Source organism: Carlito syrichta, unplaced genomic scaffold (genome assembly GCF_000164805.1).
Source record: "Carlito syrichta isolate Samal-C Ts95f unplaced genomic scaffold, Tarsius_syrichta-2.0.1 Scaffold301826, whole genome shotgun sequence".
NCBI classification, from domain to species: domain Eukaryota; kingdom Metazoa; phylum Chordata; class Mammalia; order Primates; family Tarsiidae; genus Carlito; species Carlito syrichta.
Window position 1 is genome coordinate 586,439 of NW_007245922.1, and position 15,780 is coordinate 602,218.

At 38.7% G+C, this 15,780-nt stretch overlaps 1 protein-coding gene across 6 annotated transcripts in view; it reads right to left on the reverse strand.

Moving 5' to 3' along the window:
- The window catches only part of TTN (titin), a 275,101-nt gene that overhangs the window by 235,717 nt on the left and 23,604 nt on the right, over positions 1-15,780 (reverse strand). For all 6 annotated transcript variants that reach the window (XM_021711039.1, XM_021711037.1, XM_021711038.1 and 3 more), the window contains 21 exons: positions 15,298-15,363; positions 14,418-14,676; positions 14,152-14,215; positions 13,823-14,038; positions 12,413-12,555; positions 11,323-11,528; positions 10,540-10,773; positions 10,185-10,429; positions 9,017-9,303; positions 8,730-8,894; positions 8,463-8,631; positions 6,665-8,358; positions 6,243-6,524; positions 5,555-5,821; positions 5,187-5,459; positions 4,793-5,056; positions 4,442-4,702; positions 2,222-2,482; positions 1,391-1,654; positions 1,039-1,299; positions 348-608 (listed from right to left, as the gene is read on the reverse strand). In XM_021711039.1, coding sequence (XP_021566714.1) covers positions 348-608; positions 1,039-1,299; positions 1,391-1,654; positions 2,222-2,482; positions 4,442-4,702; positions 4,793-5,056; positions 5,187-5,459; positions 5,555-5,821; positions 6,243-6,524; positions 6,665-8,358; positions 8,463-8,631; positions 8,730-8,894; positions 9,017-9,303; positions 10,185-10,429; positions 10,540-10,773; positions 11,323-11,528; positions 12,413-12,555; positions 13,823-14,038; positions 14,152-14,215; positions 14,418-14,676; positions 15,298-15,363 — 6,142 coding nt within the window. The remainder of the gene's footprint in view (positions 1-347; positions 609-1,038; positions 1,300-1,390; positions 1,655-2,221; positions 2,483-4,441; positions 4,703-4,792; positions 5,057-5,186; positions 5,460-5,554; positions 5,822-6,242; positions 6,525-6,664; positions 8,359-8,462; positions 8,632-8,729; positions 8,895-9,016; positions 9,304-10,184; positions 10,430-10,539; positions 10,774-11,322; positions 11,529-12,412; positions 12,556-13,822; positions 14,039-14,151; positions 14,216-14,417; positions 14,677-15,297; positions 15,364-15,780) is intronic.

Genomic DNA, 15,780 nt, shown 5'->3' on the forward strand with positions numbered 1-15,780 from the left:
TTGAGGTGACTACAGTTCAGAGCTTTGATATATTCCATGTACTCCTAGACAGGACAATGCCTACTGACAGGGGAACAGAAAGATCAAATAAGAGACACTGGAGCACCTTTCCAGGCAGCCTTTCGGTGCTATGCTGTTTGGGAAATTTTATCCAGGTGGAGATGTTTGTGCTTAATTAAGCATGAACACATAGTAGATGTTTCGATCAACAATTTTTGAGTGGATTTTTGAGTAGTCAGCAAAATATAGGATGTAGAATAACAATGAGTCTACTGAATATTATATATATATATATAATGTTTATATACACACACACACTCATATATATTTTTTAAATTTGTACTTACGGGTCACTGTCAGAGTGGCGCTGACTTGGTCATTGCCGCAGACAAACGTGTATTCCGCTGAGTCCTCTGTGCTGGTGTTCATGATGATCAGCTGGTGGAGTTTTCCCTGCACAACTATCTTGAACTTTTCACTCATCTCAATCTCCACACCATTCTTCAGCCACATGGATGGGACATTGAAGTGGGACACCTCACACTCAAAGGAGGCAGTTTTGGTCTCCGGCACCTCAATACTTTTCATGGTTTTTGTAATATGTAATGCTGGGGAAAATGAGAGTGCACTTAGTTGATATAGTTTATTAAAAAAATAAAACAGGCCGGACTTGGGCCGGGCTCAGCACTGTGGGAAGCCAAGACAAGTGGATGGCCTGAGCTCGCAGGTTCGAGACTAGCCTGGGCAACTTGGCAAGACCTCATCTCTACCATAAAAATAAAAATAAAAAATTAGCCGGGTGTGGTAGCGTGCGCTTGTAGTTCCGGCTACTTGGAAGGCAGAGCCGGGAGGATCACCGGAGCTCAGCAGGTCGACATTAGGGTGGCCGTGAGTCCGCCACTGCACTCCAGCCTGGGCAACAGAGTGAGACTCCGACTCAAAAATAAAAAAATAAAAATAAAACAGATGAAGCCAAAAAAAAAAATGAGCATATGGGGATCATCAAAGGAGGGACCACAGGGACTGCCTAGTACTTACTGTCCACAAACAGCTTTGCTTTGCATTCCAGCTGCCCCACAACAGCGGTATATTCCCCGGCATCTGAGGGGGCAATATTCTGCAGCAACAGCTTGTGGACCTTCCTTTCTGAGACCAGTCTGTGTTTATTGCTTGGCTTAATCTCCACATTCTTATGGAACCATTTTACTGGAACGGTGTCATGGGAAACACTAACTTCAAAGGCAACGGTGGCATTTTCCAAGGCGGTCACATCCTTTGGCTTTTTAATGATCTTGACAGCTAAGAGGAAAGTTGGAGCAATTCAGTGATACAGTTAACTGAACAGTAACCATGGGTTGGCTACTTGTAAGGTATTTCTACATCAACTTACTCTCAACGTGAAGTCTGGCACTGGCTCCCAGTCTTCCAAGCCTGAAGCCATAAACAGACTCATCTACAATGGCACAATTTTTAATCCTCAGTGAGTAAGTTGTTCCTTTGACTGAGATATCATACTTGTCATTGGATTGCAGCACAACTCCATTTTTGATCCACTGGACACCTTTGACATTAGGATGTGTCAACTCGACAGTGAAAACAGCATCCTGTGTTTCTGTCACTGTGAGGTTCTTCAGAGTCTTCTTAATTTTGACAGCTGAAGACAAATGTATGATTGGTTTAGAAAATATAAATGGGATCATCCAGGGAAAAAAGTCCTAAATAAGATCACTGCCCAGTCATCTTCAAAAGAATGGTTAACAAATATTTTGCAGTTATGCAGCATCTCTGTTTTAAAAGACATCCAGCCTGGGCGACAGAGTGAGACTCTAACCCCCCCCCAAAAAGGACACCTTGAAATTGTGGGAAAACCTGTGATCCAGTTGGACATGTACTTGGTGCAATGATTTTTCTACACTGGAATGGGATGAAGTTTGCACAGTCATTGACTAATAGCAGAACAGACTGATGGGAGTAGGGTGAGAGGGGACACTGTCAGAGTAACTGATTTCACTATTTCACAGAGCTGAGATGACCTTTTCACATAAACACATTTGATAAGCAATTTTGTACTTTGTGGTATATGGTTCATAAAGAAAGTTTAGAGAATTTATAATGATTTTATAAAAGGAAGATTTACAGTATCCAAAATGGTCATACGATTTGCCTTTTAAAATGATCAAGAGCATAATATGCTTTGAAAAGGACCAATAGTATCACTGACCTTCAACTTTGAGTTTGGCAGATGTTTTGGAGGTGGCCACCTTGTAGGTGTATTCTCCAATGTCATCTAATTTGGTGGCAGCAATGATAAGTTTCCTTTTGTGGCCATCAGATTCACTTCTGATGGTGTTGCTCAGTGGTAGGTGTTTGCCATCCCGCAGCCACTCGCCTTCGGAATCTGGGTTGGCAACTTCACATTCAAACACAGCTTCCTGGGATTCAGCAACAGTCTGATCTGTGAGTGGCTTGGAGATGGCCCCTCCTTTAGAACAAGAGAAGTATAGTGTGAGTCCCTTAAAAATATGCACACAATAAGGCACTCTTTGCATAACTAAAATGAAATATTAAATTTTAAAAACTTGATTTTGAAATCACGAAAAGTCTAAAAAAGGTTAATTTTATCTGTATGGAGAAAGTAGCACAGAAATCCCTTAGGGTAAGTATTTAGGCCTGATAACCAAGGAAAAAACCAGACAAAGGAAAGTTTTGCAAAGGAAAAGCAACCGTTAAGTTCATATGGAATTCTCAGAACCATAATGCACAGCATATGACATGCATAGCCTTAAACTCAACTCCTTCTTCAAAAGTATTCTACTTTTTTCTTTTAAAGGTTATTTCCCACAAGTGTGTCTGATACCTGACTGAGAAGAAATTTGCTCACAAAATGTCCAAATCATCAGTATTTCTTTAGGATTAGGGATTCTTATATACTAAGAATCACCGTTGATGCATTTCTTCCCTTCGATAAAAAATTTCCCCATTGCCTCCACTTCCATTATCCACTGGCAGAAATAATTACTGCTTTAACAAGTTAGTTGCTTATGTATCTGTCCTATCTAAACTGAATTCCTACAGAAAAAAATGTCATTCCTTATTTATTTTTGTGTCCTGAGTTCGTAGAGTCAGGCCTACAGTAGGTGGTTTAAAAACGTTAGATGAAATAAGATCAGGACTCGGTCTATCCTTGTTTTCATGCATTTAAATAAATGTAGCATACATTAAGTGTATCAAAGTACAGAATCTGAAATTTTGTTCTAGAATCTTTTCATGATCAAATCTCCAGGGAAATATTTTAATGTAATAAAGTATCTAAACCATGAAATTTTCATGGCAAGTAAGACATACCATTATCATATTACTTGCTTATATACCAGATGTCATGGCCAACAAAATTTAATCTAAATGTAATATCTCCACACCTCAATATTTAAATCATAATGAACCTCAAAAATGAATGCCGACTTCTATTTTTTTGGTGTTGACAATTGGTTTACACTTTGATTTTTCATTGTAAAGCTAAGAATTACTGTGGAATGACAGTAGTCTTATTTCTACTTCATTTCCTAAGAGATGCACAGCTATACTGAGTTGTATTTTTAAAAACTTTCATTGGGTTTGTTAACAAGTATGAAGGAAATAAAAGAAACAGAGTTTGAAGAAGCAAGAGTGCTTAAAAAGAAATAACTCTTTACAGTAAGAAGATTTAAGTAAAGTTCAATTCAGTAAACATTTATTGATCAATTCAGTAATATATTGGTGTACACAAAGAAAAAGAAGCAACTCCAGATTTGGGGAGTTTATACTCTGGACTAGAAAGAGAAAGCAGGAAAAAAGACAAGTATATGATAAAAGTCATGAAAGAGACACACATAACATGATCCTGAGGTTGGAAGAGGAAGAGATCCTATATAAATGAGGAGACTGAGGAAAGCTTTATGGAGAAGGTGGCATCTGAAGTAGGCCTGAAGAACATTTGTACCTGAGGCTGGTGGGTACGGTGTTGAGGGTACTATTGGCTTACAGAACAGCAGAGGCAAGGAAGTGGGAAACTGATGGGAATTTGGGGGAGAAATGGACCACAATTTCTTTTTTTTTTTTTTGAGTTGGAGTCTCACTCTGTCACCCAGTCTGGAGTGCACTGGCCGCTCCGGGCCACCGCAGCCTCGCCTGCTGGGGTCCAGCGATCCTTCCGCCTCAGCCTTCCAAGTAGCTGGAACTACAGGCGAGCACTACCACACCCGGCTAATTTTGATTTATTGTAGAGATGAGGTCTCGCCAAGTTACCCAGGCGGGTGTCGAACCCGCGGGCTCAGGCAATCCACTCACCTCAGCCTCCCAAAGGCGCGGGATTACAGGCTGAGCCACCGAGCCCGTCTACAATTTCTTAAATCAAAACGATCTCCTGTCACAAGAACTTATGCTAAATGACAAATATACCAACCTGCCACAGTAAGTTTCCCAGAAGTCATGTTTTCTCCAGCATAAAATGTATATTCTCCTTCATCATCCTTCATCATATTTAGAACTGTCAACTTATATATTTTTCCACGAGCTTCAGTTTTATATTTAGGACTGGATTTGATTTCCTTGTCCTTGAAGTTCCACAAGACATCAATGCCTGAGTGGGACAGCTCAACCTCGAAGACCACATTTTGAGTTTCTGTACAGGTAAGGTCACGAAGACCTCTAATAATTTTAATTTCTGGGGGAAAAAATAAAACAATCATTTGGTTAATATTACACCGGGAAAACAGAATTCTTAAAATAATTAGTTAAATGGAAGAATCCGTACTTTCTACAGAAAGATTACAGCTGGTTTCAACTCTGCCAACCATCAGCTTGTAAGGGCCTTCATCTGAAGCATGAGTTCGGTTAATCACTAGTCGCTGCTTAGTGCCTTTGACAATGGCTTGCACACGGTCATCAGGCTTGATTTGTTCATCATTTAAGTACCATTTAACAGAAGTCACATCAGGAACTGAGACCTTACATTCGAGCACAGCCTTGGTACCCTCAATCACATTAACATCTTTTAGAGGTGTAACCACTTCAACGCCTGCAAAACCACACACACACAAACAAAATCATGAATATGAATTTTTAAAGTAAAATTTAAAATTTCTGCTCATTAAAGTTCTTTACCTCTATTGATGGTGTAAACATAAAACTGTACAAGTAACACTCACTATAGACAGAGACACGCCCACTGGTGGAGAGCCCAAGGGCTGGGATGGTGAAGGAGTAACTTCCAGCATCTTCCTTAGTCATGTCTTCAACGAGCAGCATATGAGATTGTTTGTCTATCACAATGTGAACCCTGTCACTAGGCTGCACTTCCTGGCCATCTTTCATCCAGACGCCTTCCACATTTTCTAAGGAGACTTTAACTTCAAGTTGAACAATGTCACCCTCACAGACTTTTTGATCACTAAGTCCTTGTAGTATAGCAATGGGGCGGGCTGTGGAATATGAGGGGGAAAAGAATGTTATGATCATTTTTATCAATAAATCAAAATGAGGCTCACTGCAGACTGACAGGAACAGGAGGACTTACGTCTCATCTTTAGTCTACAGGTTGTCTTTTTCCCGTCAATGACAAAGCTGTATTCTCCCTGGTCCTCTTTGGTTACATCCTTGACTGTGAGGTTCTGACGTCCACGGCGAGATGTAATTGAGTACTTGCCATTGGATTTAAGCTCCACATCATTGTGATACCATTTGCCTTCTATATTTTCTGGAGATACAATACATTCTAATTCTCCTGAATATGATTCTGGAACTTCTATGTCCTGAAGTTCTTTCACAAACTCAACAACTGCACCTGAATTATAAGAGAAAGAGAAATCAATTTCTCTGAAGAGTCATGCATCTGGACCTAGGAGACAGACAATGCCTTGTATATCCATCTCCTCATACTATTAGAACAATTCTTAATATCTAACTGCTGATGGGTTGAGAAATAAACCTTCAGTTAAAAAGTTATTTTGATTTTTAAATTATTTTTGAAAGCAGAGAGTTACAGTTCAATAAAAAATTAAAAGCTAGACATCAATAAAATATTACTTTAAAAAATCAAAATTGTCAGTATTCTTAATTAGGAACATAAATTCATGATTCTGGTTATGAAACTCATATCCAATTCCCAAATAATTATTTTTATGAAAAAAACTGCAAACTAATTTTATCACATACTTAGGGTGACTTTCAAACGTTAAGTAAACAATGAAACCATTATTTACTACCTTCGACAATAAGTTTAGCTGTTGTTTTGACATCTTCATCTTCCACAAGTACACAGCTATAGTCTTCAGCATCAGATGTGTCAATGGTCAGTATAGAGAGGAAGTGAACCCTTCTGTCAGAGTGCATCCTATATTTATCTCCTGTATGAACCTCCATACCATCTTTATACCACTTCACTTTGACAAATGGCTCTGAAGTTTCACATTCAAAGGTTGCCATGGTATCCTTTTCCTTAGCAACAACATCTTGTAATTCCTGTGTAAAAGTGATCGATAGCTTGGCTACAAGAAAATGGGGAAGAAAAAGTACATTATATTAAATTCACAATCTGTGAAATGGGAAAAGAAAATTAAAAGAAATATGCTAATTGATATTCATGGGTACAAAGACAGATTACTCAAGTGAGAGACATTCAAATTACCTTGGACAAGTAAGAATGCATGACTTGAGGTTTCTCCAGCTATATTGACAGCTTTTACCATGATGCTGGCAGAGTCCTCAGCAGTCACATCTCTTATGACTAGTTCACAAACATTGTCTTCAGGCCAATACCAGTAGATTCGGTCAGACCGTTCGATTTTGACACCATTTTTGTACCATTCACATTCAGGGTCTGGTTTCCCCACAACTCTGACCCGGAAGTGTGCATCAGATCCTTGGCCCACTGTTTGACTTTGGATTCTTTCAAAGATTTTGGGAGCCTCCATACTAGGACTTAGTTCAATTTTATCAGGCTTAAAAGTTGGAATAGTGATTTTGCCTTCTTCGGCAAGGGCTTTCTTTTCCTCCTCAGTTAACTCTTTGGTCCAGTGGAGAAGTTCATCTTTTGTCTTTTTGAGGAGCTCTTCATAGGATTCATCCTTCTTCCGAGACTTGAGCTCTACAGCAGTGATGGCTTCATAATATCCCTCTTCCGTTCTGCGCTTGAATTTACTGCGTAGCTCTTCTGACTCTTCAGGAACTTTTTCATGGGTGATTCTCTCAGCTCTTTTCAACTTCACAATTTCTTTGGTTTCGGTGGTGTCAACAGGTCTGTCTACTTTTTGTACTTCAAACTGAAGCTTTCCTGGTTCATGTACATGAAACTCAGGCTTTGGTTCAGGAGCTCGCCTAAGGACAGACCTAAAGTCTTCCCTTTGTTGGATCTCCAGTTTCACTTTATGCTCTATGACACCTTCAGGGTTTTCTGCGGTGACCTTTACTTCGCCTGTATCGTATGACTTGCAGTCCACAATATCCAGGTAATGAATGCCATCATAGCGCACTCGGAACCGTTTGCTTTTGCGAATGAGTTGTCCATTGAGGTACCAGTTGACCTTGGGCTGAGGATAGCCTGTTACTCGGCAGCGGAACCTTGCTGTCTCCCCTTCAAGTACTCTTACTGGCTCTGGGAACAAGACGATGTCTGGCTTTTGCTTTTCTTTCTGATCTGTGGTTACACCTGTAAGTGCTCCTTCATGAGCCATTCTCTCTAATTCTTCAATTCGTTGTAAGCCCTTCCTACCCTCAGGCAATTGTGATTCTTCCACAAGACTTTTCTCATCTTTGACAATAAGGGTAGCAGATGTATGATCTGTTCCATATTTGTTTGTGGCTCTGCAAGTAATGATACCACTGTCTCTGGAATATGCAACTGCATAATCAAGACTGCAGTACCCGAATTCATTGATCATATGGAGCCTGTTGGCTGCTTCAAGTGGCTTTCCATCATGGAGCCATTCCACTACCATTGTTGGGTCACCAATGGGTGTTAGTCTGCATTCAAAGTGGGCAGGCCCAAAGCGCTTGAGTCTTAAGGAAGTGAGTTTTTTCTTGAAAAATGGTTTCTGTTGTTTTTCTTTGTCATAGAGGTCACCCTCTTCCCATTGCTCTTGACCATATCGCAAATGGAGAGGCTCCAGTTCTGGGGCTGCAATCTCCTTTGCTCTATATGTCCCTCGTGGGATGATTAATTTTCTCTCTGGTTCAGGCTCTGCAAACTCAACTTCAACATTTACTTTGCATCTAGTAGTGTCTCGGCCAGCTTTATTAATAGCAGTTGCAGTATACCAGGCCGAATCTTGGCTGACAGTAGAATCGATTTTAAGGGCAGCTTCTCCCTTGGTTCCCTCAATTCTATAAAAAGTGGAAAAAAATCATTGATATAGGAAGTAGTATTACTTCCTTGGTTACTGGATTTTTAAAATGAGTTTAGTTTTGTTATTTGCAAGCAAACTTACCTGATTTTTGGATATTTATGAGGGACAATAATGTCACTGTTTTTCAACCATACAATGTCAGGGTTTGGGTTACCCGTAGCTCTGACTTTCATTTCAAGTCGAAAACCCTCCTTTACATTGACATTTTTCAATCTTTCCACAAACACTGGTTTTACCTGATGTTCCACAGCTGAAAAAGAAAGGTTACGATTAAGAATAGGGCTGAAATATCTGTTTCTAACCCAAATGATAAGGTAATATCTTTACTTTTATTTTGTTTTATTTTACCTTCTACAGTCAGCATCACTGAAATTGAAGATCTGCCTGCCCTATTTTGGGCAACCACAGTCCATTCCCCAGAATCACTGGGTGTTGCAGGGACAATAATCAGTGACTGAGTGCCATCTTCTTTAATTACTACTTTATGGGTATAATCATTGACAATTTGCTGGCCTGTAAAAATATAAGTCAAAAAGAGAACAGATTTTAAAATAGTTTTCTAAAAAATGTTAGACACACACATAACCTTATTTTTGTTTTTTAATGATTTGTGAGCAAAAACGTATCATACTTACCATCATGAAACCAGAACGTCTCTGGCATAGGTCTGCCCACAACTTTTAAGTCAAATCTGGCAGTTTGTCCTTCTAAACATTTGAAAGAAGCGGGTTTTAACACAAAGACTGGCTTATACAGTCTCTCAAGTTGTGACTCATCTGTCTCCTCCAGCCTACGTCCAGGGGACATCCTTGCAGGGGACATCCGTGCAGGGGACATCCGTGCAGGGGACATCCGTGCAGGGGACATCCTTGCAGGAGATATGCGTATAGGAGACCTGCTCACTGAACGTGGAGAGATAGATCTGAAAAACAAAGCCAAGCAGAATATTTCCATGAAGCACAAAAGCATTCACAAAACAAACCTTTTTTCTGTCTTACTTGTTAATGTTATTTTTAATTAACTTTTTTTGTGTGTTAGAAGGTACCTCAAACTCACTGGAATCCAAAATAGAATATATTGCTATGCTTCGAAAACTGCATTCTTATATTCTCAATCTCAGTCAGTAGTAATTTTATGCATTCAGGTACTCAGCTCCAAATCTTGGAACAATTTTTAATACTGTTTTTTCCTCACTGCTTAGATTTAATTAATCACTACACATTTTTGGTTCAACTACCAAAACATCTTAATAAATGGTGGTTGATTAAATAAACCAATCAATAAATCTACAGAAAAAGAAATATATTCTTTCTATCTAAGAGGAGGAAAAACAAACTATATGTGAAAGCAAAACAAAACTTTTATCTACACATTGCAACTAGACTGTCTTAGATTTTGAATGTTGGCCCCATCACATATAAACTGGTTGGAACAAGGCAATTTTCATAGGTTCCCAGATCCCCAGTGTTCCTATTTCCAAAATAGTAATAATCACCTATTTATTGCAGAGTTGTTATATAAATTCACATATGTAGAGTTCAGGTGTAAAATAAATAAGAGCTATTGTTATATTAGCTGTAGCACTAGGAAAATGAATAGTATGCTATGCTGATTAAAAATTATTTGCTAAACTTACATGGGGACAAAAATAAAAACTCTTGGCAATTGTTGGTATTGCCAATGATAAGTTTCTGTGCTGAGCCCCCAATTTTATTTTTGTACATTATAGCAATTTTCTACTGGGATATTTGATGTTTTAAAACAATTTAAATACTAACCAACCCAAATTATAACGAGTCTTACCTGATTCTGCTCACTGGTTCCGGCGTGGGTATGTAAGTTGGAGCACCAAGCGGTGCAGCAGGCTCCACATACAACTTCCCTGAGCAAATTGCGTTTCCTTTAATGTTGCTGGCAAATGCGGTATAGATTCCTTCATCTTCTGGAAGAACAACAGGTATACGCAGGCTAGCTCTGCCATCTTGTAGAAAATCCATTTGATATCTTTCTCCATGTTTGATGCGCTTGCCATCTTTGTACCATGCAATCTGCAAAGAATAACATGCATATGTGAATGAAATTGACATAAAATAGTTATATTGTACCCTACTTGTATCTTTATTATGGTACAGAGATATAATGAATACTTAAATTTTACCTTGGGCAATGGATATCCAGACATCTTGCAATGAAAAGTGACACCCATCCCCTCAAGAATTCTGTAATTCTTGATTCTTAAATCAAATCCTGATTCAATAGCTTCAGATTCAGAAATATCAACTGCCATCTTTTCTTCTCCATCTTCTTCAAGAAGTTCTTCTAATGTGGTCTTTATTATTCTGTATTCAATTTCTTTGATAAGTCTCTCTTCAAAGGAAGAAATATGAAATTCCTATGCAAGTAAAAAGATGGTGGTTTATTAAAAGATATATCCTCACTGATAAAAATTATTTAAGGATATTTATTAGTTTATTAAGGATATGCATTAGGATTGTTGAGGTTTTCAACTGGGAGAAAAATCTAGAAGAAATTTGTGGTTTTTTTATTTTAATCTGTATTATAATCATCTTTGCCAGTGAATGCCGTGGCATCGCGAATAAAATAGTATCCCAAGAGTAACAGTTACATTTAGGATGTTTAGCACACAGATGAAGGGATCTCAGCATTAATGAACTTAGTTAAGCTAAAATTTGTCTTTTCCTGAATATATATAATCCTTATGTCTACAGTCATATTTTGTTGTGTATACGCAATCCCTACTTCTGAACTCATAGGTGCAACATGCCACGAAGACTAAGGAAACTTGTCAGCAGTGAACTTGAACCTACCAATAGTTATCTAACCCTGATCTCATTGCTTGAAGATGGAAATATTAAACAAAAAGAGGAGCATTGTAAGAGAACATATAATTGGTTTAATTGGTCATTATTGTTATGCTTACCTGGTCTTCTACAAAAGTTCTGACCATTACAGTATCTTTGGCCATTTTCTTCCTAATTAAGGCCTGCTCTTTTTCATACTCTTTTTCATACTCAGAGTATACAAATCCAGGTGCTACTTCTCCAACTTTGGGTTCTTGAACAAATGTAGTCATTTGTGTCTGGTAAAGCATTTCTTGCTGGGACTTCATCAGTGCCTCATAATCGGCTAGGAGTTAAGAACATAAGTTAAAATTTGGCGTTCTTATTAAAAAGCATTCATGCCACTATTCATTCAGGCAAGACCTATGGTGGGAAAAGTTAATAACCAAAAGCTATATTTTTCAAATTTCTACTACCAAAGTGCTCCATAAATATTTACTAGATTGAATTTTGAAACCAAATGTACCAACAAGTCAACCCAGCCACCACTATGGTAGAAAAATTTTTTTATTAGCAGCCAGTTTTGGAGGAATCTACCCTAAAAGTTTTCCTAATTTTGCTGTATGGCTTTTAGCAATTCATTTACCTTCCTGAGTCTTGAGTGCTGTAACAGCTAGGTAGAAATAATAACTGTCCACATTTAAAGCTCACTGTAAATGTGGACAGTTTGGCACGAGTGCTATTACATGTTTTTTCAAGTTATAAACATTGAAAATCCTGACTTCATGCTTTTCTTTAAAGTATCAGCACTCCAGCAACATTGAGCCTGGCGACTGCCTGGTGGGCCCCTGCAACAATACAGCTACTGTCCCCTACAGGAAAGGCACGTACTTTCCAGTTTGCCAATGTCTTCTTTGCCCTCACTAATGTTTTCTGCCCGGACCTGGGAGGCAATGGGATTTAGAATCCCTACATTTACAGAGGCATTATATGCTAGAAACAAATGCACTAAGCAGAAACTATTGCTAGACCCTTAGAAGTTTAGCGCCCCTCTAGCTTTTGAGTCCATGTAATCCAAAACATTTTCCATCTAGCTGTAGCCAAGAGATCAGGGGTAAAGTGTCAGAACCAGGATGCAGCAACAGATCTATGAGCAAATGAATGGCCCAGCTGTTTGCCCGTCTTTCAGTTCTTATCATGCACATAGGAACTACTTAGAGTTACACTTACCTTCTTCAAGCAAGGAAGCAGATGCAGAAGTTTCTCCATGCTTATTACGAATAACAATAGTGTATTCTCCAGCATCATCAGCAAAAGTCATAGAAATCACCAGCTTGCATTCACCAGATTCTCTGTTATGACTCACTTTGTATCTTGATGGAAATAAAATATTTCAAAAATCAGTCATAAACAACCCTTATGTGAATAAAAGAATTGAACTTATTTGTGAATGGATCTGTGGCATAAAATTCAATGACCCTAAATATATAACTATGTTCTATCTTAGATTATAACTATAAGTTGCTGAAAATTGAAGAAAATGCAAGGCCATGAGTAATTAAAGCCAATAAGTTAAAATATTCATTTTTCTTTTTTTGAGTTGGAAGTCTCACTCCGTTGCCCAGGCTGGAGTGCAGTAGTAAGCTCACAGCCACCCCAGCATCGACCTGTTGGGTTCAAGCGATCCTTCTGCCTCAGCCATCCAAGTAGCCGGAACTACAGACACACACTACCACACTTGGCTAATTTTTTTTATTTTTATCACAGAGATGAGGTCTCGCCAAGTTGCCCAGGCTGTTCTCGAACCCATGGACTCAGGCAATCTGTTCACCTTGGCCTCCCAAAGTGCTGGGATTACAGACCCAGCCAAAATGTTCATTTTAAAGAATACTCACATATTCCTCCAAACAAATAATAGAATATAATATTGCTAGAATCAGACATGAAAATAAGTGGTTTCAGTGTTTATGTTAGCAAATGATAAATGTCACTTAAACAATAAGTATTTTCTCTTTATTATTATCTTGGTTATTTCATGTGGAGATCAAATGAATAATCAATAAAATAAATTCTTTTAACTATTTCAGTGTTAGCCATCTGGTACAGTATATTTATTAAGACATAACACCTACATTTTTAGATAATCAGATATGCCTTTTTGTCTTCAATGGCAGAAAATTTAGAGCTAAACTTTATATTGAATTGCAGAAAATGTATTAACATAGATATTCATGTATAACTAACTTTCTTCTTCACTACATGGTCCCTATTATTATTATTATTATTATTTTTTAGTAACTTAGTTATTATGTGTTTTCATTGAAAGTTGTCTCAAATCCTTTCTGGAAGAGAGAGAGAGAGAGAGAGAGAGAGAGAGTGTGTGTGTGTGTGTGTGTGTGTGAAAATCCACAATATTTTCACTACTTTACTAGCATTATCAGTAATTTAAACTAAATTCCATCTACTTTTGTCACATAGTTTTATTTCTTCATAAGACTTTGCACAAAATAGGAAACAAAGGAAGCCGACTCCACAACAAAAGAGCCTACATTCGGGGCCGAGTAGGTAAGTAAATCCTGCACCAGTCTTCATACACATATACAAGTCACAGAGAATTTTACCATTCAATCATCAAAATACCTGTATCCAGTGGTTAGAGGAACACCAGATTTCTTCCAGTAGACATGGGGCTTTGGGTTGCCGCCCACCTGGCATCCAAACACCACGCTGCCACCTTCCACCAGTTTCTGGACCACTGGCTTTGTAATAAAGAAAGGTGCAGCGGGTTCTCCAGGCCCTGCTTGTTCCTCTGCGATGCTAGTGTCAGTCATGACCACATCTCTTGACTCAACAAAACTGGAAAGAGAATGCCCTTCAGTTAGCTTCTGGGTTGCAATCTGCCAATGCTAAAGGGACTGAAAACCAAAATTGATCTAGAATAGCAGCTAATTAGCAAAAGAATGCTTTACCGTTTCTCTTCTGTGGTAAATTTCTCAGTCACAGCTGTTGTTTCCTTTTCAAGCTCTTCTGACACTAAAGAAAACAAAAGTTTCTCTTTGAAATGAGGCATTTGGTGGCCACTGCTTATTAACTGACAGTTAAATTGACCCTATCATATAACCCCATTTCCAAAAGGGGAAACCATTTTGAGGTATGCAGAAACCATATTGTGGAAAAGAGTGTCAGGTAAGAGCAATGACCCATGCGTTAGGACTGTGGGAGGGTGGCCACTGACCCTGCACAGCGAGGTAGCAGGATGTGCTGACAGTCCCAGCCTCATTCACAGCACTGCAAGTAAATCGCCCGCTGTCTTCCGCAAAGGCTTCACGGATCATGAGACGAGCGATTCCACTCCGGAAGGTTATCTGGAAGTCAATGGAACTTTCTATTTGGTAGTCTTCCCGGTACCATGTCACTGTCGGGGATGGGTATCCAGAGATGTGGCACTCCAAAGTGACAGATTCACCTTCTATGACAGTCACATTTTTTAAACCCTGAAGAGAGAAGAAAAAGGAAATAATAATGGGTGCCTATTCATTAAACATCTCTATGTTATAACAAATATGGGGTTTGAACTTGCACATTTAATTGCCACAAAATAGCCTTTTAATTAGGACTTCAGAAATATTAGTAAAGAGTGATATTTATATAACATACTAATATATTAGTAAAGAGCTGAAAGGCTCAAAAGCAAATGCTACCTAGTCAACAGAGCTTTGCTGTAGTATCTCCAGTGGATAAAATCTACCCTTCTCGTGGATTCTCATTCTGTTGTGGTGCTTATCAATTATTTTATTATGCTTGTTTATGTACATTTTCTCTGATGGCAGTAAAAGATTTCAAAGAAAGGAATTTGGCCTTTATATCTCCACAGCTTCTGCAATAATGACTTCTGCCTATTGGAAACTCATTAACATCTTTTGAATTCATGAATGATGGCTGCTACATAGAATTCCCCTTTTCCTTGCCAAACAGTGTATGGTCTTAAAATTAGCATTTGTAAACCCACTAATGACAATTTCCTAATAGTTTGAATAACTGATCTTTGCAAACATGTATTAAAATTATTTGACCAGATATGAATAGGGTTTAACATGATCAACTTCTTGACTCACCGAGACCAAAGTTGGTGGAGTAACAGGAATTTCAACAGGAGCAGGTACTCTTGCTGTTTCTGTTACCTATGATTTTTACAAAGGATGATACAAAATGCCCATGAAATTAGGAGAAATCTCATTAACTCTTAGCACACGTAAAATTACAAAAATAATTAGAAAATAAGAGCTTGGACCTGTACCATGCTCAAAAAAATTAAGCTTGAGCATGGTAAAAGAGAGAGGCAAGATTTTTGGCTGACTACATTTGCAGTACACACTGGCCAAGCACCCCTGCTCCATGGAAGTGGATCACGGCTGGGCGCATTAATTTACACCTGTGATCTCAGCACCCTGGGAGGCCAAGGTGGTAGGGATCACTTGAGCCCAGGAGTTCAAGACCAGTCTAGGCAACATAGTGAGACCTGTCTCTACAACAAATAAAAAAATCAGCCATGCATGGTGACACATGCCTGTATCCCAGCTACTCAGGATGCTGGGTTC